Source organism: Mus caroli, unplaced genomic scaffold (assembly GCF_978045245.1).
Source record: "Mus caroli unplaced genomic scaffold, Mus_caroli_1 scaffold_14, whole genome shotgun sequence".
Lineage (NCBI taxonomy): Eukaryota > Metazoa > Chordata > Mammalia > Rodentia > Muridae > Mus > Mus caroli.
In genome coordinates, this window is record NW_028227269.1 from 27,924,547 (window position 1) to 27,948,085 (window position 23,539).

At 46.3% G+C, this 23,539-nt stretch overlaps 1 protein-coding gene across 2 annotated transcripts in view; it reads left to right on the top strand.

Annotated features, from left to right (window-relative positions):
- Positions 1 to 23,539, top strand: part of Pxdn (peroxidasin) — a 77,679-nt gene that overhangs the window by 36,975 nt on the left and 17,165 nt on the right. Inside the window, exons 4-16 of one of the 2 annotated variants that reach the window (XM_021178873.3) lie at positions 2,941 to 3,012; positions 5,973 to 6,044; positions 6,378 to 6,449; positions 8,092 to 8,261; positions 8,539 to 8,656; positions 10,713 to 10,882; positions 13,612 to 13,884; positions 16,272 to 16,388; positions 17,326 to 17,484; positions 18,216 to 18,328; positions 19,514 to 19,670; positions 22,393 to 22,501; positions 23,126 to 23,283. In XM_021178873.3, coding sequence (XP_021034532.1) covers positions 2,941 to 3,012; positions 5,973 to 6,044; positions 6,378 to 6,449; positions 8,092 to 8,261; positions 8,539 to 8,656; positions 10,713 to 10,882; positions 13,612 to 13,884; positions 16,272 to 16,388; positions 17,326 to 17,484; positions 18,216 to 18,328; positions 19,514 to 19,670; positions 22,393 to 22,501; positions 23,126 to 23,283 — 1,760 coding nt within the window. The remainder of the gene's footprint in view (positions 1 to 2,940; positions 3,013 to 5,972; positions 6,045 to 6,377; positions 6,450 to 8,091; positions 8,262 to 8,538; positions 8,657 to 10,712; positions 10,883 to 13,611; positions 13,885 to 16,271; positions 16,389 to 17,325; positions 17,485 to 18,215; positions 18,329 to 19,513; positions 19,671 to 22,392; positions 22,502 to 23,125; positions 23,284 to 23,539) is intronic. The other variant, XM_029484621.2, reaches the window with a different exon arrangement.

Genomic DNA, 23,539 nt, shown 5'->3' on the forward strand with positions numbered 1-23,539 from the left:
TTATTTATTTATTTATTTTTTTAGAAATCCATGCCATATTGCTTATAAACACCTGTAACTCGAGCTGATTTTAAAATCCAAACCTTTTTATTTTATTTTTTAAGTATGAATATGTACTGGAAATCTGTTTTGACTTTAGATATCAGTGGCCTTCCCTACTGCTCTGTTTATTGCTATATTTTCCTCAGTGAAGCTGTTGTGTGCAAACCCTTTCCCCGACTTCTTTGGCATAGAATGCTGACTTTCCACACTGGTGCTCGAAGCCAGGATGGCAGGCTTCTGTTCTCCGGCTTTCTTGTTAGCCTTCTTGCTGTTGCTGCCCAAGTTCCACCACGGAGCTTTGATTTCCTGGAAAGTGGATGGTGTCCACTGATGGCAGCAGTGGGGCTGTGTGTGCATCTGTGGTTTTAACTGTTTTGTGTTTCGTTTCATGTTGTCTTCTGAGAATACACTCAGTATCAGGGGGAATTCAGGGCTTCTGTCTTCCACAGTGTCTTTGAAATCATATCCTTTGGCCTTATCTATGATTGCTTTCCTTCCCAGCAGCCATGCCCTGACTTCTCCTATTCCTTCCATAGGGAGTCAGCTTACAGTGAACCAGGACAGTTGGTCTCCGTAGAGATGGGTCAATCAAACTAGCAGACAGGCTGCTAGGACTGGAGCCTAGTGTCTCCTGCAGCTTTACGCAGGTCCTGGCTAGCTTCATTCCTCAGTTCCCTAGGATTTCATCAGGAGAGTACTTTAATAATCACTATGATAATGGATTTTATTTGGAGTTATTTAGAATATGTCTAAAATGTATTGGTGTATTTTAACCTTGCGCATTATTAGTCAAAACATGTTTTTGGACTCTGGATAGTCCTTATTTCCTGGGCCTCTGTTGTTTCTAGTGAGGCACTGGCCACCTACTTCATTCATATTTCTTGATAATGAGATGGCCTCTTGGAGCAGAGTTCATGGTACAAGGATCAAGTGTGAAATAAGAAATTACAATTGATTATTAGAACATCAACTTTTTTATTCTTAAGGAAGTGCATTGTTTCAGTGTCTTTAATTTTATTTTTAAACTTCTTTTGTGTGTGTGTGTGTGTGTGTGTGTGGTACTGGCATGGTGTGTGTGTGTGTGTGTGTGTGTGTGTGTGGTACTGGGCATGGAATCCAGAGATTTGCCCTTATACCTTTGAGCTGCCCCCCAAATCCTACCAGTGTCTTTATAAACACACATTCATATCTGCTCTGTATTTTGTACATCCTTCAGAAGGACTCCATCTTTCTGCAATGGTAAAAGGCAATGTTCTTTGGTATTTTGCTTAAAGAAGTGGCCACAGGAGACAGCCGTAACTCAGGCCTTCACTAAAGAGCTGTGCTCATAATTAACTCTATGGTTCTATTTAAGAAACCAGGGTGCATAAAGGTTGAGTTTTTACTGTAGCTTCATGGCTTCAAACAGCCTGGAGGACCAATGCCTGTGTGGCTTTTGTTCTAGATGCTGGGTTATTGATGGGGATGGACAGGCCCTGGATGGTTTGTGTTAAGGTTTGTGGTTCTTTGAGGACCACTTTCTTGATTTGCACAGAGGGAAAAGGCAAGAGCATCTTTGGTGGGTCGCAGCAATTAAAGAGAGCACTTCTGGCGCCATGAAGTAGGACCTTGTACAGACAGACAGCAGTGAATACAGTGAGTGATCTGACCCTGGGTATGCTATACCACAGGAATTAAGGCAAAGAATACTGTCTTGTTTGTTTGTTTGTTTCCTTTTTCTTACACATCATCTTGTTAGTTGATATCTATGTCTTTTATTTTAATTTTTTAAAATTTATATTAACGTTAGCACACAAAGTACTTGGTTTTATTATGACATCTTCATAACTGTGTGTCATTATACTTTCTCATTTGTTCCCAGACTCCCTTGCCCTCAGTGTGGCTCCTTTCCAGCTGGTTCTCTGCTGCGCTTTATTACCCATATTCATTTTCACCTCTACTTCTCTCCTCCCTTAAGGTGTCATATTCTGCTCCTATGACATCCTTTCTAGTTTCATCATACAACACACAGCACGCATGCGCACACGCGCGCACACACACATACTTTATAGAAACAGGTAGTCGTGCTAGATGCTGAGCCTTTGGCTTGAAGTCTAAGTTTTCACGTGACAGGGAATCATGGGAGAAGCTTGCTGTTTGACTTGTCCTTCTGCCTGTGTCACAGAGGAAAACAAACCAGTTTCAATAAAGTATAGTGCAGACACACCAGTCCCAGAGAGGGCGCCATCTCTTCTTACTCAGTGTGGCTGCTGAAGACTGGGTTATGAGGTACCATGTGGAGCTGGCATGTCAGCATGCCGAGATGTGACACTGAGGTAGATCTAGCACATATACTGCTCCCAGACTGTTGATGAAGTTCACTTCATACAGTGCTTACTGGTCTTGGAATTCGATTATTGATTGTTTTAATTTCAACCATTGAAAAATGGAAAGCCCTTTCTTAGATTGCAGGCCATTCCTAAACAGACCCTTGGAAAGCATCGTGTCTGCTTTCCAGTATAAAGAATGGGTGGGAGAGACATTCAAGACATCTTCAGACAGCCTGCTTTTTGTGAGCTGTGCTGGTGTGTCTTTGTAGTAGAAAGTGCTGGTTATGATCTTACAGTCAATGCCTTTTACTTGTGTATGGGAGTCATTTTCTCTTCCCGGGCTTTGAAGCAGATGCCAGGACTCCAGTAGTCACAGTAGGAGAATCTGTGGGCCACTTTCCTTTGGTCCTTGAGGAGTAAGAGAAGTGACCATCGAGAGTGGCCTGGTACCTACAGTGTGATGTTTCCTTTATACCCTCATGCAGTCATTGATTTTAAACTGTTCTCCATTGTGTCAACTCAGTTCTTCCCACCTGGAGTTGAGAGCTCGTGTGTGTGTGCTAATACTCCTCCATGTTTCTTGTTTCAGCTATTTGTACAAGAATGAGATCCAGTCAATTGACAGGCAAGCATTTAAGGGACTTGCCTCTCTAGAGCAACTGTAAGTGTCCTCCATGCCGTCTGCCTCATTGCCTCCCACAGGGAGAGATGACTGGTTGCATGATGCATGTCTGTACTTCCTGGGGTGCAGGGAGGGTATGCATGACGAGGAGAAGCAGCAGTGGGCGTTTTTCACCCACCTCTCCCACCTTGCTCCCCTGTGCCCACCCGAGAGCAGACATTGCTGTGTTTGTTTCTTCTATGCATCAGACCCTGACCGTCCTCCACCCACCACATCAGGAGCAGGGACGGAACTTGCTTTCCTGTCTAACAGTAAGAACTTTGGTGTTCATGTGGTGGTGGAGACAGACGTGTAAACAAGCAGGAGCCAGATAGGCTATCGTGATAGGAGCATCCAGCATGGGACACGTGCAGTTTCAATCATGGGGTTCATTGTTTTGGAGAGCAGAAGCTTTGCCCCCTTGTAGTTCTAGCAAGTAGGTGTTGAGTGTGCCAAAATGCTGTCTTTCTAAAGCATGTGAACTAGACCTTGTTATGAAGTCAGTCATCATGGGGTCTTTTTCTTAGGCATAAAGTTCCAGTAAGATTATGGAGGTCTTCTGGTTTATGTGCCTTACTGGGTGACCTTTCACTCAGTAAGCTGAGGCAATCCTTGTGGGATTTCAGGCTATCTTGGGTTAGCAATTTCACCGATGGAAAACAGCTGTTAGTTTACGGCCAGAGTAGCCTTGCACTGGAGGCCTGTGTGTCTCTTCCTGTGTTAAGGCTGGATGACTGGCACAGCTGGGTCAGGGCAGCAGCAGGTAGGGCCATGGAGTGCAGCAGCCCACACGGTACATCTATATTCCACATTTTGAGTCTGCGTAAACTGCTTCAGACAGATGAAACGGGGAATCCAGGTTATTGCAAAAGCTCTTGGAACGATCTCGAAGCTTTACAGATGTGGGAGTTTGCAGAGGACGTACTCTGTTTTCATGCAGAGAGCACTAACCTGGCAGTGAGGCCACTGAAGGAGCCCAGCCAGGAGGAGTTAGGAGCAAGAGAACTTGAGTGGCTTCCGTAGCTAGCGGGGCTTTCTGCTCATCAGTGACAAGGAGCAGGATCCTGAGTCATAAGGGAGTTTAGAAAAACCTTAGGCGAGGAGAGACAGGATGCTGCAGCTGGGGTATGGCTTTCTTTCTGAGAATTGAATGCTGTAGTGAGACTGGGGGATAACCCTTTCCAGGTGGGATGAATGGTTCAGGTCAGTGTGTCAAAAAGGCCTTGATGCTTGTGCAGGGTCTGTTACTGGGAAAAGAGAGTTTCAACTGCCTCTGCCTCAGGGTCTCTCTATCCTCTCCTGTAGAAGATGCATGTTCTTGACACTCAGCTGGGTCTGTGGGAACTGGGAAGCCATGAAGTCCTGAATGAAGACCCAGGGGCAGCCCTCCTCAGGGGCCCTTGCCATCTCCAGAGTTAGTAGTTGATTCAGCAAAGATAGTCCATGTAACATGAGGAGTCCCTCCCTGTGCTCCGTTGTCTCAGACACCCAGAGAAGCGTAATGGTGCCCAGAATCTATCTGGAGCCCCAACAGTCCAGAGTTCTGCAAACCCTGAAGCCACTGTCCTCGATGCTTCTTGGGGAAGGATGTCTAAGGCCCATCTGTTCAAACTTTACTGCAGGCTAAAGGGCTTTGAACACAAACCGTGATGCCTGTCCTTGTAGGGCTCTTGAATATCTCTCTTTGTCCCCTCTTGTTCTTCCAGCTTAGATCAAGACTTAGGTTTAGCCAGAGACTTCCCAGAAGCCCCCCAGTGTTGATGGTTTGTGTGAGCCATAGGGCCTGGGGACCAGAGGAATATGCGTGTTGGCCTCTGCTGCCTAGCACACACCACACCTGATGGGGAGTAAGGATGTCTCTTTGCTCCTGTCTCCTTTGATATCCTTAGATCAGATGATGTACTGGGGCAGTCACTGACATTGATGCTCTTTTCTTGTCTTGCAAACACTTTGTCATATAGGGAGTGAGGGTTGCAAACCTGCACCCAAGGATGGTCATGGAGACCATGGTAATGTGTGTCTGAGGAAGGACAGGTGGGCATGGACTACAGCCCTCTGAGATTAGGAGGCTCTGGACTGGTTCTGTCCAGAGAGTTTCCAGGGAATGAAGCCCATATAGGGACCTAGGAGTAACAGTTAATTAATCTCAGAGTTAATGTAAATGGATTTGAAGAACAACAAGGCTTTATATGGAGTTATGGTGATGAAGACTGTATGTTGTTTCTGCTGCTTGTTTCTGTCTTTGGCCCTTCATTGAATAAGAGCATCTGTTACCATGGCCACCTGAGTGGAGCCTTCTCTCTAGTCCAGTGAATAAGAATTTGATTGATGTTTTCTTGAACAACAAAAAAAGTACCCATCATTCAAAAATAGCAAACTAGCACCCAGGAGAATGAAATTAGCTACATTCCAAATTGTAAATTGTTTGAACTAAGGCGACATCTTAAATAGGAAGCAGTATGAGCTCTGGTATTCAGTATGACCTGAGGACCTCTGGGAAGTCCATCGCCTCATATGACTTAGAGCTGCTTATCTCCTGCCTGGGTGCCTGGTTTTGTATCTACAGCTTTCTTAGTGTCACATGGAAGCTTTGACAGTTTCAAGTGCAGGGGTGCTGTGGATGGCACACGGACAGTGGTCCCGTCTGCTGGGCTGCTTTTGGTTTTTCCTTGTTATCTCTCACTGGGTATTTTATAGATTAATGTGAAGTGGCTGGGCCACCATCACTTGGGTTCCTGGAGACCCAGGGCTTAAGCCCTGAGGTATTGCCTGTGGGTCATCCAAGTACAAGGCAGCCTGCCTGCTCTCACTTGTGTCTTCTTGTCTCCACACACCGTGCAGAGCACAGGGAGGTACCTAGTGGTATATGGATACGAAGTGCGGGAAAACTTTGGAGCCCAAAATCTGGGTTGGCAAAGGTCGGTAAGTCATTCACATTGTGTGGCTGTTTTGTCCCCTAGGTACCTGCACTTTAATCAGATAGAAACGCTGGACCCTGAATCCTTCCAGCACCTGCCAAAGCTGGAGAGACTGTGAGTCCTGCTTCCTTCTTTAATCTGTAGTTGGGCCCTAGCCCCTGCTGCCTGAACAGTCGACATCAGCTTAACACTTCCATGATGCTTTGGTGTAAAATCCAACTCTTGGCCAATCATCAGAAGTGGGATTCAATATTTTATGTTTTTGAATGGTAGTAAAAATAGCAAAGAAATACGATTATTTCTTGAACCAAAGCACATAGCTGTCAAATCCACTCATTAAATAAATACAGCTAATAAGATGTTGGCTCTCTTGGGCTCATTTTCATATGTTTGGGATGTTATTGTTGTTGATGTTAAGTAACGCCTTTCTGTTTTCTCTCTCCACAGGTTTTTGCACAACAACCGTATCACACACTTAGTTCCTGGGACGTTCAGTCAGTTAGAGTCCATGAAACGACTGTAAGTGTGTAGTCAGATATCTGTGTGTTCATGGGAGGCCCTCTCCCCTAGTTCTCCCATTTGGCCTTTCTGTGGACTGGGCAAGCAGTTTCAGCTTTAGCAAAGCCTTCAGAGGCATCGCTATGCCAGGAAGGCAGGCCTGTTAAGTCTACCTTAGCAAGCCCATGACCCTGCTGTATGCGGTAGCAGGCTGATCCTTTAATAAGGATCTTGAGACAGCTTTTTAAATTATGTTTAAATTCCCCCAATTAAGTTTTAATTGCGAGGCGCATATTTTACCGGTGAGAATGAAAGCCGGTCTGGAAGCATCTTTATATGCAGACATCCAGTACCTCTTCTTGATATCCACCTACTTGAATAAGCAAACGGATACACATTTTTTTAACGCCTCCAGGAGTAAGCTTTGCTTATTTATTATTGTAAGGGAATTGCAGTACTTTAGTTCTAATGGATTTCTTTAACACCCTGGATTGTGGATTGTTTGCCCTGTGCCCTTAAGAGCACTTGCCCAGCTAAGAAGTTACTGGAATGTGTGGTGTCTGTAATAGACAGCCTCTCACAAACCATACATTTAGGTAAAACACCAATGTACATAAAGGGAAAATAAATAAAATTTTAAAATAAAGAAAGAAATACAGGGAGAGATTGAAGGCGGGCGTGTGCACAGGGCAGGCCTCACTCAGAACAGCCTGCTCGTAGGTGCTTTAGATGGAGCTGTGTCTCCAGTCCGGTTTTTCCTGTCCGTGACCACTCATATCAGCAGGTATGGTACCTTTTCCTATCTGTGTAGTCTGGTCGGAGGCTGATGTGTTGCTGCAGTTTCATTTAGCATCTGGTAGAGGTAGGCTTCATCTCCTCGTGAGCTGTTACTTTATCATCCATGAGACAAAGACTCTTCAGGAAAGGAATCAGGCCAGGTGAATTCTCATTAGGGTGGGAAGATAGGATGACAACTCATCTTTGGTAGGTAAGAGGGAGGAAAGCATTACCAGATAAATGGCACAGAAAGCAGCCCAGGAGGACTCAGAGCAGAGGGTGGGGCAGCCAATGGACTAGCCTGCAGATGGATTTCCCTATCCGCGGCTTCAGAGAGACACACTCCTTTTTTAGAGGAATTCCAACCCTTCTTACCCCATACATTCCTTCCTTTGCTGGCTCTACATTGCTCAAGCAGGAGCAACCTAGATTTGGAGATAAACTGAACCCATCAGAGTTGGCCTTGCCCCTCTATGGCCTCACTGAAATATCCTCTCATAAGGAGCAGTCAAGATGGTGTGGCCGCCTTCCAGCTGACTCAAACTGGCTAGGGTAGACTGGACAGGTGTGCCTTGGTGAACTACCCATCCAGACTCACCAACTGCCCCCTTGATCTTGTTACGGCTGTAGGGTCTTAGTATTCAGAAGTAGATTCCAGGCTGGGTGCCCCAGCAAGTGGTGGCTCTTATCCCACCCAGTGTCCATCTCTTGTCTGAGCATAGCGTGCTGCATCTTGTCTGCCGTATCTCCCCATCACATGGTTAATGCCTATATGTTCATCACCCTTGGCATGCCTTAAGGCCCCAGAACCTGGCAGTTGATCTATCCAGAATGGCTCACTGTCTCCTTACCTCCTGGGTGTCTTCTTGGCTTTTTCTTCCCACAGGCGATTGGACTCGAATGCACTCCACTGTGACTGTGAAATCCTATGGCTAGCGGATCTACTGAAGACCTACGCCCAATCTGGAAACGCACAAGCAGCAGCTACCTGCGAGTATCCCAGACGCATCCAAGGACGCTCTGTGGCTACCATCACCCCAGAAGAGCTGAACTGTGGTGAGTATGTCCTGGAGACCCTACTGAAGGTCCAGTGTGACCCCAGAAGTCCAGGCTTATCCCCAGTTCACATTGCAGAGGAAGGCTTGTCTTCCATCACTGAGGACTGAAACTCTAGAAAGACAACTTGTCATTTGTTTGGGGTGGGGGTGGGGGTGTCTGTTCTGAGATGTGTATTTAGGCCTTAACGTATCACCCCGCCATGAGGAATCCGGTTTGGGTTCCCACACACGTGAGCCTCACGTTTTTCTCTGTGGTGTCTGTTCCTTGCATGTAGAAAGGCCCCGGATTACCTCAGAGCCACAGGATGCAGATGTCACCTCAGGGAACACAGTGTACTTCACCTGCAGAGCTGAGGGCAACCCCAAACCTGAGATCATCTGGCTTCGAAACAAGTGAGTTGTGTGTGAGCAGAACTGAAGTCCTGGGGGCCACATCAGGAGCCCCATGTACCCCCATGAGCCTCCCCACCTTTGATAAATACCTTCCCCTTCTAAGTAGGAAGGGATAAAGGAAAAACTGATTCCTTATCTTCCCTCTTTCACATAGCAGCTGCCTGGGCGACACTTTTAAGCCTGAAGTGTTTTCTCCCCACGGGATTCATTCCACTTAGGCCATAGTCCCTTTCCCCTGGTCAGCCACTGACCTGGCAGCACACTGGAACTTTCTTGCCCCATCAAGTGGGAGCGAGAGAAGTCCTGCATGCCCATTTCTGCCCACTTGTTCTCTGGCCAGGGCCTCTGGTGTTTGGCAAGGTGCTTGTGGGTTTTGGACCCAAGCCATGGTGATGGGCTGCCTGGCCTTGGGAGCTGTGATGAGTCTATACAGGCCCCGTTCGTTGGCTTCTGGAGTCACATCCCGAGTGAAGGAGCGTCTCTTCATTCTGCAGACAGAGGTGTGACTGCCAAACATCTGGCAGCAGTTGCTCATGGATGGCAGAAGGGGTCACCTGCCTGCCTGCCTGCCTCCAGCTGGATCTGAGAGTTGGGTGTTAAGTTTAGCATGGGAAGGGGTGGACACAGAGAGAGGTGGAGAGAGACACACATGGTTGGGGTTGAGGCAAAGAGTGGTGACCATGATAATAGGGGCAGAGACCCAGGTGGGAATGAAGTCACAGTACATGGGAGTTATAGCTGGAAGGTAGAATTCTTAGAGGAAAATCCTAAATACAACACCATTGTATCGTTGCTTCTTAAATCCATTTGTACCGAGAGGCACCTGCCCAAGCAAGGACTGCTCTCATGGCCTGACTCCTGGTATGTTTGTGCCAAGCTCAGTGGCTGTGTTCAGTCCTGTGGAAGCAGGCCTCTTTGAGAACATTACTAGTGGAATTTTGGAACAAAAGGTTCAGACGCTGACTGTCAAGTCATCCTTGTTCTAGCAAAACTCTCTTAAGTACAGCTCTGTTAGCAGATGTAACAGATGGGACAGTGCTCACTCAGTATCTGAGAGAGGCTAGGGACACAGTGTAGAGATGCATCAGAGTCACAAAGAGCTCAGGATTGTGCTCTTGAGGTGGTCACATTGGTGTGGATCGAAGCTGCACGGGGAAAATGTGACATATATCCAGCCATTTCAAAACCTCCATGTCATGGTTAGCTCTGGGGCAGATCACGACTAACTATGGAAAGAACTGCAGAGTGTTAGAGGTTTGTATCAAACAGGAGAAGAGCGTGACTATGGCTCAAGATTCTCATACGAACTTCAGTTTATACACGAAAGACTCGACTCATAAGTTCAAACTACAAGAATAAATATGAAAGACCTTGCTTGGATCAAAGTCCCCAGGCCTGGCCTCTGGTGCCAGCTCTGTTCGTTACTCCCTGAGGAGGTCCCCTGGCATTCCTGATGGTGACCCACATGTACGCAGGGGTTGCTGCCATCTTGGGAGACAGCAGCATGCCCAGATAAATGAACTAAGAAAGGAGGAGTGGACCAGAGGTTAGTTAGTTAGTTAGTTAGTTTGTTTGTTTAGAGCTGGATCTCATGCGCCCCTGTCTGGCTACAACTTGCTGTGTAGCAGAGGGTGACCTTGAACTTTTGACCTTTCTGCTCCTACTTCTCAGGTGCTGAGATTATGGATGTGGGAAGCATGCCTAGCTTCTTCCTTTTAAATAAATGAAACTACATTAAAAAAAATGTAATTTGCAAAAACCAGGGAAATGTTTAATTTGCATGTTCTATTGGGCTCGTGTTTCTCTTGTTTGGAATTAGGACCACATGAAAGCATTTGGATCTGCATGTAGCAGCGAACACATATTTGTAGTTTTCTAGATGTGCCTGCTAAGTCACAGTTGCTGAGGCGGACCTATCTGGAAGGCTGTTGCTCTTGTTCTCTGAGCCTGGCATGTGCCGTGTGTAGCCCAGAGCAGCAGATCCTACCGTCGGACTGACCCCTGAGAGGTACAGTATCTTCCTACGCTGTGAGTGCACTGGCTTCTGTCTTTACAGTAATGAGTTGAGCATGAAGACGGACTCTCGCTTAAACTTGCTGGACGATGGCACGCTGATGATCCAGAACACACAGGAGGCAGATGAGGGTGTCTACCAGTGCATGGCGAAAAATGTGGCTGGAGAGGCGAAAACGCAGGAGGTGACCCTCAGGTACTTGGGGTCTCCAGGTAAGTGCGGGATATTGCAAGTGAGGGTTACTCTAACGACCTACTTCTTCCTTTCTTTGAACTCCAGCTAAGTGAAGTCAGAGATGGTAAGGTTCCCATGCCAAGGGGCCCACAGGACCTCTGAAGCATAGAATCGTAGGTCATTCTAACCTGTCTCAGGCCCGTGGCTGCCCCCTGCTACATGGGTGTACACAGAAGCTCTGGGTTACTACTGTAGGCAAGAAATGGCAATGGGAACCTGGAGAGACTGGTCATGCAGGGACCTGTACAACCACATCAAATCCATACAGCTTGTCACTGAAGCTTCTGTTTGCCAAGGGCATTGATTATTTCAAAGACAATTTTAAAATATTGATTTTTATTTAGTATATCCATGCTGAAGGTGCTAACATATAACATTGAAGATGTAAAAGTCTGTCTAAACCCAAGGAAACACAGCTGTGGCCTTTATACCTCTGCGACACGTGCACGAGCCCTATTCTGTCCATGGCCCGTGTCTACGGTTGATCCAGACAATAGGACATCATCAACCTTGGACAGCAGGGATATGTGCAAGCCATGGTGCTTCACGCTGCTGGGGGTAGCCTGTGTTCTCTGAAGCCTTCTTGCTGCCTTGGCTTCATTTATACGTTGCTAAGCATCTGCTTTTACTTAACATCCTATTTTTTTTTAGGCCTTTGTAAACCCTGTCTGATAGCAGTGTGCCTGATTCTGCACTGTAGTTTCTTTAAGCTCTTTTAAGTTTCTTTATGACCGTCTGTCTCCTTTGTCTCAGTACATCCCAGCATCAACAATTAAATATTAATAATTTAGAATGCTTAGCTACTTAATTTTGTTCAGAGGAAATCGAGTAGGAGATAGAGCCCTTAGGCAAGTAATTTCCTGTTAAGTTTGGCCCCAGTGTAATAGGACACTGGGAACAGGGTAGGCTTGGGTAACAAACTTACTGAGGGGAGATGCACACATCATTGAATCCTGGATAGTGCTGTGGCCTGAGCATTCTGAGTGTAAGTCCTTTCAATATGAGTTACATTTCTTCTTCCTGCCAATGCCTTGATTTAACAGTGTGCTCTGATTGTATTGGCATAGCTGTCCCAGATATACACAAAGGGCCTCCTCTAGAATACTGTTCAACCTGGGAACTCAGAAAGGGGTCAGTTTAAAAGACTAAACTCTGTGGATCAATCCCGGCTGCTTCCCATTCATCTAAAGTCCATAATTTAGCCATTGCGTTTTAAAGTGATTGACAGTTTTAAAAGAACATTTTATGTGACACGTGATGATTATAAAAAGCTCAAATGTCAGTGCCTGTATGAATGTCCTGTTGGGACATTGCTGCCTGTCTTCTTGATGTAGCAGCAGAGAGTTAATGAGAAACACAGTCTGCGGGCCACAAAGCTGACAAGCTGTATCATTGACCTGTATAAAAAGCTTTTAACTTCCTGTCCCAGACTGTGGCAGTAGCCCATAGTAAGAGGAACCTGCCTTTTCTGGATAACAAACAGATAAATATGCTTTATATATTTTGAAGTACTGTTATTACGGGGGTATACATTGTATACTGTTTTTCTGGTGAATTAAAGTTTTGAGCATTGTTATTAAAAATATACTTTCATCTTCCCAGTACTATGTTGGAAGTTTTTATATAGTATACAATATGTGTGCATATACACATGCCACAGCATGTGTGGAGATCCGAGGACAACTTTGTGGAGTTGCTTAGTTCTCTTCTTTTACCAAGCAGGTACTGGAAGCCTCCCTGTTCTCTTGCTTCCATACGGGCTCCATCTGTATTTAACCAGGCGTTCTTTGCTATACCTTCAGGTGCTTTTCCAAACCATTAGGTGCCAGAGTCCCATATCCTTTATTCAGAACCTTTAAACTAGCTCTCTTTGAACTTCATAAATTCAGGGCTGCTTTAAAAAAAAAATAAAGGCAACATAGAACATAATCCATTTCCAACCCCCATTCTAGGATGATGCACCACACACAACCACACCCAGTCCAGGTGCTAATGTCCACCAAGAGAGCTGGCTTGAGAGTCTTGATAAGCACTAGATGTGCCTCATGCTACCTGTGTTTAATTTTGCAGACAATTAAGAGAATCTTGGTTTGGGGGCCTTTTGGATTCCATATTTATGAATAAGGGTTATGAGCCAAAACCTGCACAGGGATAGAAAAAGATATATATATATATATATATATATATATATATATATATATCATGGACATATATAGACTTTAGTCATCTAGAAGGAACAGAAATGCACACGCATGCATGCCACAATGTGGAGATTGGAGGGGAATTTTAGCTGTTGATCCATGCCTTATACCTTGTTTAAGACAGGGTCTCTTGTTGGTCACCACTGTGTACAATGACCTAGCTGGTCAAACTAGAGTCTGTGAATCCTCCTTCTCCCTCCAGTCTGGCGTTAGGAGTGCTGGGATTACAGATGCTACCACACCCGGGGTTTTATGTGTGATGGGCATTTAAATTGAGGCCTTTGTGTTCAAATGCAAGGGTCTTATTGCTTACTAAGCCATTTCCTCAGCCCCATCTGCACATTTATTTGAAAGGGAAAGACAGCAAGAAAGCATGCAGCTAAACATTATGGCTTTTGCTTATTTTGGAAGCCATTCGGGTGAATGAGCAGCCTGGACATCAAAAATACCAGACAGAAATCTTGTGAAACTGTAAGAAATTAATTGAGAATTTTTGTTTGTGACAGCCCGACCCACTTTTGTAATCCAGCCGCAGAACACAGAGGTACTGGTGGGTGAGAGTGTCACTCTGGAGTGCAGTGCCACAGGCCACCCTCTGCCTCAGATCACCTGGACAAGAGGTGACCGGACACCCTTGCCAATTGACCCTCGAGTGAATATCACTCCCTCTGGAGGACTGTATATACAGAACGTGGCCCAGAGTGATAGCGGCGAGTACACGTGCTTTGCATCCAACAGTGTGGACAGTATCCATGCCACAGCCTTCATCATTGTACAAGGTGAGCATCCTTGGGTGTCGTCAGACTCTTGGCTTTGCATAGCTCCAACAGCCTTCTTGGCTGTGCCCTGCCCACACCACATCACACCTCTGTGCCACTTCATTTGTTCTGTTCCCTTCTCTTTTGTTTTGTTTTTTGAGACAAGTCCTGCCAGCTCAGCCTGGCCTTGAGCTTGTGATCCTCAAGTGCTGGGATTAAGATGCGTGCCACCATGCCTAGCTATTTTGTCATGGATATATGTGCATGCTTCTGAGAACATGTCCATGCACATGTACATTTGTATGTGGCTGGGTGTGCATACATAAACCAGAGAACAATTACAGGAGCTGTCCTCGCCCCTGCAATTGGGGGATTTGGGGTTGTTTTGGTTTTGTTTTCTTGTTGTTTTGTTTTGAGAGTGAATTTCTCACTGCCCTGGAATTCACCAAGTAGGCTAGGCTAACTGACTAGGAAGCTTCAGGTGTCCACCCCCTTCCCCCAACCCCCAGGACCAAGCCCAGCTTTGTTTTAGATGATTTCTAGGGGTTGAGCCATCTCTCCAACACTGCCTTGCTTTTTGAAATCTGTAAGAGCCACTCTGTTTGACCTATTATACATGATTTGGTGATTAGACAGCTTTCTTTAGGAAAATAGGACTTTGAGGTTGTCCATAGCATCCAGGTACTCACATCGGTGAATGTGGACATGAATGTGGATGTTGGAAGTGAATTGGTGTGTATATGGTGCAGTCAGCTCTGGGTGCATCCTGAGGTCACAGTGGTAGCTAGACAGTGTGTACCCCTTGCATACTGCTTTGAATGTGTACTGACATCACAGTAGCATGTTACAGAACACTGCCAGGTGCACCTTGCTAACAAGCCAGTGTGAACACCTTGCGTGCAGCTGTGACGCTCCTTAGATTACAATGGCACACAGATGTGAAGGCACTCTCATCTCATGTGAATGGCCAGAGTGGTCTTAAGTCAGCATGCATACCATGCACACAGCTGTGAGTGTACCCCGAGGTCACAGTGGTATCGAGTCAGTGTGTTCACCATGCAGATAGCTGTACGAGATTCTGAGATAATGTTTAAAACAGAACAATGGGAGGAGTTTTTGTTTCTAATTCCTTAACTGACCTTAGGTGAGCTTCTTTATTTTCAGGTAAGTTACGAAGCAGGGCATGTGTTGGGACCCTCTCAGAAGCATGGCTGTGACTCTCTCCTCGGTGGCCTCATGTCTCTCTAGCAGTTTCCTGTGTGTCAGTCTTTCCCATCTCCATGCTACACACAGCTGTGCAGTCATGGGCAGCAGGTTTGCCTCTCTGTATGGTTTCTTTATACAGGCCCTGATGACTGTCCTGTGGCATGCTCTTAACTATTCAGTAGGCCTTTTGTGCAACAGTCAGTTGCACAAAAGCACTAGGTGACATGTTTAACCATTTGCATGTTGTGACTAGTTGTGAGTTAGACCTCTCTCTTCAGCTTCTCTGCAGCGCACTGTGTGAGTGGTCTTCTGTGTCCTGCTCTGTGTAGCTCTGAGGGAGCACTGGTTGGGGTGGTTTTTTCAGTGTTCTTCCCTTTCTCTCAGTGCCTTTCCCCCTCTCTCACTTGGGAACATGATGTGACGTGGCACTATTCCTGGAGAAAAGTGAACAAGTATCTATCACTCCGAATAGGAAACAGAGGACAGAACAAAGGACGGATATCACCAGAGTCCGACTTGGGGAGACAATGAGTGTGTGTGTGTGTGTGTGTGTGTGTGGGGTTATTTACAGGAATATGTGTGAGCAGAAATGACTCAAACACAGCTTCATCACCAGTGCCCATGGGAGCCTAAGTGACAGCTCACGAAGGCAGAGAACCTGGAGCTCCCTGCATGGCTGCAGGCACCGCCACAGGTTGGGGAGTGCCCTTTCTAATTGGTTCAGCTAGTCCCAGTCTCTTTCAGGCAGTTCGACTTTTGTTTTTTGTTATTTTTTTTTTCTAGTCAGCTCCACTTGTCTCTGCTGCTGTGACACTGTTCAGCTGGGGTCTGCTTCTTCCAGGTGTCTGGGACTGTCTGAAAGTCTTCCCTCAGCAGTGTTGTTGTTTAGACACTCTTGGGGAGGAAGAGGAAGGGTAGCGAGTCTGGTCACTTTGGCGACTTTCTGACGCTCCTCTGAGTCATGTGCTTGTTGCCTTAGCAATGCTTCCCTGTGGTCTTTATTTCCCTTCCCCTGAGAACATTCTGCTGTTTCACCTTCTTTCCCAAGTCTTGTACCTTAAGTTTCCCTCCAAGATGGAGGCTTTCATCTTGGAGGAACAGCCGAACAGTACACAGTACCCTTGGTACAGTCCTTTTGCTGTGCTGCTATGTTACAGGGCATTGTCTCTCAGCATCACATTTTAAATGTCCTTCCTCTGCAGCCCTTCCTCAGTTCACTGTGACCCCACAGAGCCGAGTGGTCATTGAAGGGCAGACTGTGGATTTCCAATGTGAGGCTAAGGGATACCCTCAGCCAGTCATCGCCTGGACCAAGGGAGGTAAGATGGTACTCTGGGCCCTCCACATTCTCGTTCAGCTAGGACACAAGTTTTTTCCCTGGTCAGGCAAAACTAGTATCTTTCCCAAAGGGATGAGCTGGGGAAGAGGATGTAGGTATCCATTGGACCTGCCTTGCAGTGGTCACTGTAGGTATCGTGCATTGATGCATGTCCCCCCACCCCCCACCCCCCACCCACGGTGTCTGCCCTTGGTGTGTAATTGCTTAGCACTTGGTCACTTCATGGCCCCTATGGTCTGATGGAAGCTCCTAAGGTTGAGTGAGATTGTAGCAAGGGCAGGTGCCATGTTCACTCACCAAGCCTCTGTAGGTCTTCAATATTCCTGCCCTGTAGGCTAGGCAGGGACCCCAGAGATGACCTGCCATTTTTTTTCTTCAACCAAAAAGCCAAAAACCCTCCCTCTGAGAAGTCCTGCCCAAGTCTCCTGAGTAATAGACTGAGGTAGTGGCCAGCTGGACAGCTCATGGTTGGCTAGGGAGGTTACTCGGTGGAAAGGCTTGTCCACAAAAACATGTAGGACTATCCTTCTCCTCTAACGGCCTTGCCGCCTCTGCAGTCTGGGCCCAGGTCCCCTTGCAGTCTGTTTCTTTAGGCATAGCTGGAGGTCAGCCCTACCCTACCTGCACCCTGAGTCCTTGTCTGGTCCTCACTCCTAATTTTGCCCTTTGCCTCTGTTCTCTGTTCCTTTCTATGATACTCCTCGGGGTTGTCATTTGATTTGTCGCAGCCCGCAAGTGGTATTGAATAAGGGCCTACTTACTGGAGCAGGAGAGGCCAGTTGGTATCTGATCCATGTAGTTCAGTCCAGTGACACTGCCATCTTTAAAGATAACATTCTCTGTCTCCTATCTCCAAGCTAACCCTGGAAGCCTCTGTGTCCAGGGTGCCTGATGTCTTTCTTACCCCCACTTTGTAGGGAGCCAGCTCTCAGTGGACAGGCGGCACCTGGTGCTGTCCTCAGGAACACTCAGGATTTCTGGGGTGGCTCTGCATGACCAGGGCCAGTATGAGTGCCAGGCCGTCAATATCATTGGCTCCCAGAAGGTCGTGGCCCACCTGACAGTACAGCCTCGAGGTAGGTGCTATCGTCTTGTGGATCTGTACATGCCTATCATCAATGACAGCCTTCGTACAGATGACATCAGCATTACTATTGTAGTTTTAGCCCTCTGGTCTCTGTGTTATGTTTAGAACCCTGGCTTGGTTCATGAGGGATTCGAGCGGACACTTAAACCTCTTTTCTTGTTATGAAAACATTTTCTCATGTCACGCTGGCCTCAGTGAGACAGGCTGTGTTAGGGAGCATATTAGGGCAGATTGGTGGATGTACCTGAGGTCACTGAGGCTATGAACCTTGTTTTGTCACTTAAACCTATAATATCCACTGTGGGTTTCATGGGCTTTCCTCCCTGTACTTGCTTGGCAAACCCAATGTGCTCAGATCCAGTTCCCCATGGTGGGATCCCATGACAGTGCCTCTTAGGCTCCCTCTCCCATCTAATGAGTCTTGGATGTCAGGACATTGTTTTGTCAGTGGGTCACACCACACTCCAAACTGCTGACTGCTGGTCATGAGTGTGGGCTAGGGAGCGCAGGCAGCCTGGCTTTCTAGCAAAGCCCCAGAGCTTTTTGTCTTAGCCAATAAGACCCAAGTCCAGTTCAGTTGCGGGGCTCTGGGTTGGCCTGAGTATGGGCTCTGGGTTGGCCTGAGTATGGGCTCTGGGTTGGCCTGAGTATGGGCTCTGCTCTTCTGGAGCTTCGTGGTATGAATCAGGCCGCTGCCTTGTTCTCACACTTGCCTTGTAGTCACCCCGGTATTTGCCAGCATTCCCAGTGACATGACTGTAGAGGTGGGCACCAATGTGCAGCTGCCTTGTAGCTCCCAGGGGGAACCAGAGCCAGCCATCACCTGGAACAAGGTAAGAGCTGGGATCTCCCCCAAGCTCCCTCTGATGCAGTAAGTGTGTGTTTAAAGGAAATCTGCTCTTTCTCTTTCTCTTTCTCTTTCTCTTTCTCTTTCTCTTTCTCTTTCTCTTTCTCTTTCTCTTTCTCTTTCTCTTTCTCTCTCTCTCTCTCTTTTTTTCTCTTTCTCTTTCTCTTTCTCTTTCTCTTTCTCTTTCTCTTTCTCTTTCTCTTTCTCTTTCTCTTTCTCTTTCTCTTTCTCTTTCTCTTTCTCTTTCTCTCTCCTTCCCTCCCTCCCTTTCCTCTATCCATCCACCCACCTATTTATTCATCCACCTATTCATCTATCTATCTATCTATCTATCTATCTATCTATCTATCTATCTATCAATTGGTTTTTCAAGACAGGATTTCTCCATGTAGCCCTGGCTGTTCTGGCACTCTCTCCATAGACCAGGCTGGCCTTGAACTCAGAGATCTGCCTGCCTCTGCCTCCCAGGTGCTGGGATTAAAGGCATGCATCACAACCACCTGGCCGAAGAAAGTCTTAATAATAAAAATAATAAAAACAAAACATAATCTCCAGTATCAGAAGCAAAGAAAGTCCTTTACAGGTCTACAGCCTCACAGAGTAAAGTTGAATTTTTGCTACGTCATTTTTCTTTGCTCTTCATATTTAGCCCACTGTGAGGCTGAATTCACATGCTGTATACAGAGGAGCTTGCTGGGACATATAGGGACCTCACTATGGTCCTCACAGAGTACCAGTTCTCAGTGCCCTCCATCTCTGTCACTGCCCACTTATCTTCTCCAGAGTGGTGCAGCTGTGGTCTGCACATGAGTTATCAGTTCTGTCTCTGGGTCACTTTCTCTCAGGACATTCCTAGATTCCTGAGCCCTTTCCACCATAGCTCTGGGCCTCCAGTAGTTAGCACAGGTGCCCCCAGTTAGTGGAACTCATCTGTTGCACATAGCTCTCTTCTCAGCAAAGGACAGGTGTGGAGAAGAGCTTATCGAATGGTGGAAGTTTGACCTGGGAGAGCACTAGTAAGTTTCCTTCCCTGGGAAGGTCAGGACAGATGTAAACATAGCCTCAGAATTTTCAGTTGACCTTAACAGTTGACCAACATTCCTGTCTCCCAGAAAAGCAACTTCTGTTCTGTAGTCTTATTGCAGTCTTATTTTTTATTATTTTGCTCCAGGATGGTGTTCAGGTAACAGAAAGTGGAAAATTTCACATCAGCCCCGAAGGATTCTTGACCATCAATGATGTTGGCACTGCCGACGCAGGTCGCTATGAGTGTGTAGCTCGGAACACAATTGGATATGCCTCAGTGAGCATGGTACTCAGTGTGAATGGTAAGATGTCTATGCCAAGCCCAAGGCATTGTCTCAGAGAGTTTGGATGATATAGCATCAGGCCTCTTTTCTCATCCTCTGAGCATCCACTTAGGCTATGTGCTAGTTAGTTTGCACTGACAATGTCACACCATCTAGAATCACCTAGGAAAATTTTATTTAGAAATTATCTAGATTGTTGGCTTGTTGACACATCTATGGGTAATTGTCTTGATTGTTTATTAATGTAAAAAGACGAAGCCCACTGTGGGTGGCACCATTCCCTGAATAAGGGGTCTTGTACCACATAAGGGAGGAAAAAGGATGTGTTTGTTTTTTCTCTGGTTTTGATTGGATTTGTTACTTTTAAGTTCTTGCCTGACTTCTCCGACAGTGTACTGTAACCTAAATTGTAAGCCAAATATATTCTTTCTTCCCTAAGTTGCTTTTTTTTTTTTTTTGGTTTTTCAAGACAGGGTTTCTCTGTATAGCTCTGGCTGTCCTGGAACTCACTTTGTAGACCAGGCTGGCCTTGAACTCAGAAATCCGCCTGCCTCTGCCTCCCGAGTGCTGGGATTAAAGGCGTGCGCCACCACGCCCGGCTCCTAAGTTGCTTTTTACCAGGATATTTGTTACAGTACCAGAAATCAAATGAGACTAGGATGTCAGAATAATTCTGAGAACAGACTGTTTGGCCCTAACTTGGCCCATGGCTGGGCTTCCCTTGGTGTACCTTCCCCTTCCTGGATGTTTTTTTACACTCTTTAGCAGCTCTTTTCATACCCAACAGTTTGATTTATAATGATTCCTGTAGGCATCATGTGCCTCCCAGTTGGGTATGGTGATGTGCAGCATGGGAAATTACTCATGCACATGGACTGACCTTTCCTGGAGTAGTGAGTAGCCAGAGTGTCAAGATTCCATCTCTGCACCCCTCACACACACACTCATTCTGCTCTCTGGTTGTCTTGTTCAGCTTTGGAGAAGAGGAGAAACAAGAACACAGCAAGAACTCAGACACAGCAAGGGGAAGAAGCTGATGAGGGAGGTCTGGGTCTAGCGTTCAGGGAAGAATCAGGGCTGAGAATATTAACACCCTGGGACAAGGTGAGGTCATCCAGAAGGCCTGTCTTAAGAACTCAACACACCATTCTGCCCTGTGGTATTCAGCCATCAAACAGGCTAGAAATGGAAAACTCAACAAAAAGATAATCTCTAACCCATCTCCTCAGTGACAAGGATCATGTGAACTACTAGACTTTGTACCTGTCAATCAACATGGGGAGAGAAAGAGTCAGAGTAGGGGAGAAGAAGAAGAAAGATGATTAATGCAATATGAGCAAATGCCCCAGAGACTGAAGGGAGCAGGTGCATCCTAGTATATCCCAAGGAGTGGAGGTCTGCCTAAGCAGGGAGTCTATCCTAACACTGCCTTGCCTGTCCCGGGGGAAGCAAGTCTACCCCAGCAACCAAGTGAAGGGCCATTTCAGTAAGGTCTCTAAAGTTGTGTCCAGGCTTATGGGGATATGAAGGAGAGCTGACCATTGGCCTAAGATGAGCTGTTTTGATGGCTGAGGGTAAAAGATTGTTTACAGTTATTTGTGCTTGGCAAAGTTTCACTACTGATTACTTTTTATGAGGTGAGAAAGGAAGAAGTGAGAATCACACTGGACTTGGTGGTGCATGCCTTTATTGCCAGCACTTGGAAGAAGCAAGGGGTTCCAGGACAGTTTGGTCTACATAGTAAATTCTAGTCCAGCCAGAGTCTGGCATAGAGATAGATAGATAGGTAGATAGATAGATTAGATAGATAGATTAGATAGATAGATCTGGCATAGATACATATAGATATATAGGTATAGATAGATAAGGTAAATATATAGATATGTAGATATATAGCTACTAAGACATTGTCTCAAAAAAAGAATCAAAGTATGAAATTTTGATAGAAACAGGTTTGCTGTGTTATTTGCTATATATTATGTATTTATCTGTATGGTGTGTATAATGGTATAGGCTTGTTCAGTGCTGTGTTCTATGTGTGTGTGATGGTGTAATATGTTGGTGTGGTGTGTGTTACATAGCATGCATGTATATTTTTCTGTATCTTTTGGTATGTGTATCATGCATAGTGTGGTATATGCAGGCTGTCTGGGTGTTGTTTTTTTTGGGTGTATACATAGGAGAAAGAGAGAGAGAGAGAGAGAGAGAGAGAGAGAGAGAGAGAGAGAGAGAGAGCGCACCTTAATAACGATACTGTGATGATGACTATGGTAACTGGAGGAAAGGTCTAGCAGTGGAGGGGAAATTAAGGAGCTGAGTCCAGCATTGGGCATGGTTGTCCTTTTAGAAGAACAGAGACTCCTGGAATGAAGGTACCTCCCTGGATGTCACTGTCCACCAGATAGATCTGAGGAGCCCCAGCAGCAGCCACACAGGCATCATGCTGTGTATAAGCACATCTGAACTTTATGTTGTAAACCGTGCTTTATGTTTGCCGCTTCTACAGGATGTCGTGTAACTTTTCAAATTAAGAAGTATGTGATTTCCATACTGTTTAAAAACAGCTTCTAGTAGAATTGATGATGAAATAACTTGAGCGTTGGTTGGTTCAGCAAGCAGAAATAGCTTTTGGATGAAAGCATGGCTTCTGCCTAGATGATGTCGTGTCTAGACACAGCTGTATGAGTAAGAGAGTGTAGTGTTCTGTTTTTCCTAGTAATATGTGTTCATGTTTTCCTAGTTCCTGATGTAAGTCGGAATGGGGATCCATATGTTGCTACCTCTATTGTTGAAGCCATTGCAACTGTTGACAGAGCCATCAACTCTACAAGGACACACTTGTTTGACAGGTATGGTGGACAGGGCCGTGGTGCTGGCCTTGATGGAGGAGCGGGTGGGGTGGGGTGGGGTGGGGTGCAATGCATGCTTTCCTAGTGCATGGGTCCTTTACCTGTCCCTCCCCACCCCCAAACTTTAATATACAAGTCCTAAGAACTTTCCTGTGCAAGCCATAAGGAACATCAGCTGACTGTGGCCTCTCTGGGGTTAGAGCACTGGCAGGAGATGTACCTTCTTCATAGGCGCTGGACTGTGATTCACGATCAAACCATTTTTAGAAGACTCACCTCATTCTTGTGGCTTGTTAGAAACAATTTGGCCAAAACAAAATGTTACTGAGGTGGCCAGTGGATCCCGCCATGTTGGCAATTGCTACGGACTCTCTGCACCTTAACTGAAATGCGATTCCTGTGACTCTCTCTCTTGACTTATTAATGGTTTGTTTTCAGTGTCTTTGGTTCTTGTTTGTCTGTTTGTTGCTCTGTCGCCTTCCACCTGGGATGAGTCAGGTACAGTGCACCACGTTGTTGAAAGTAGCGGTAGAAATTTAGTCATATCAGTACACTTTTAGTTTCTGGATTTTTGTTCCCCAGTGATTTATCTCATTGATTCTCTCCCTCCCTCCCTCCTGCCAGCCGTCCTCGTTCGCCAAATGACCTTCTCGCTCTGTTCCGGTACCCACGGGATCCATACACAGTGGGACAAGCCAGGGCAGGAGAGATATTCGAGCGGACCCTGCAGCTGATCCAGGAGCATGTTCAGCATGGCTTGATGGTGGACTTGAATGGAACAAGTCAGTACCATGTTCTTCCATCCTCTGACTTGAGTGCGAGGTAGCAGACACTCTTTGCTGCATGTGCATCATGTAAGAGGCTCTGGCTATGCCTGCACTCGTATCTGAGCCCACTTTCTCTTGAGCTTACATAGGTCCTGGTGTCTCTTTGGGCCCCTATCCAGGGGCCTCGGACTGCCCTTCAGCTCCAGGAGACCCCCAGGCCTTTTGAGCCAGCAGCATGCCTTTACTAGGTGTCCATGACCTTCCTAAAGTC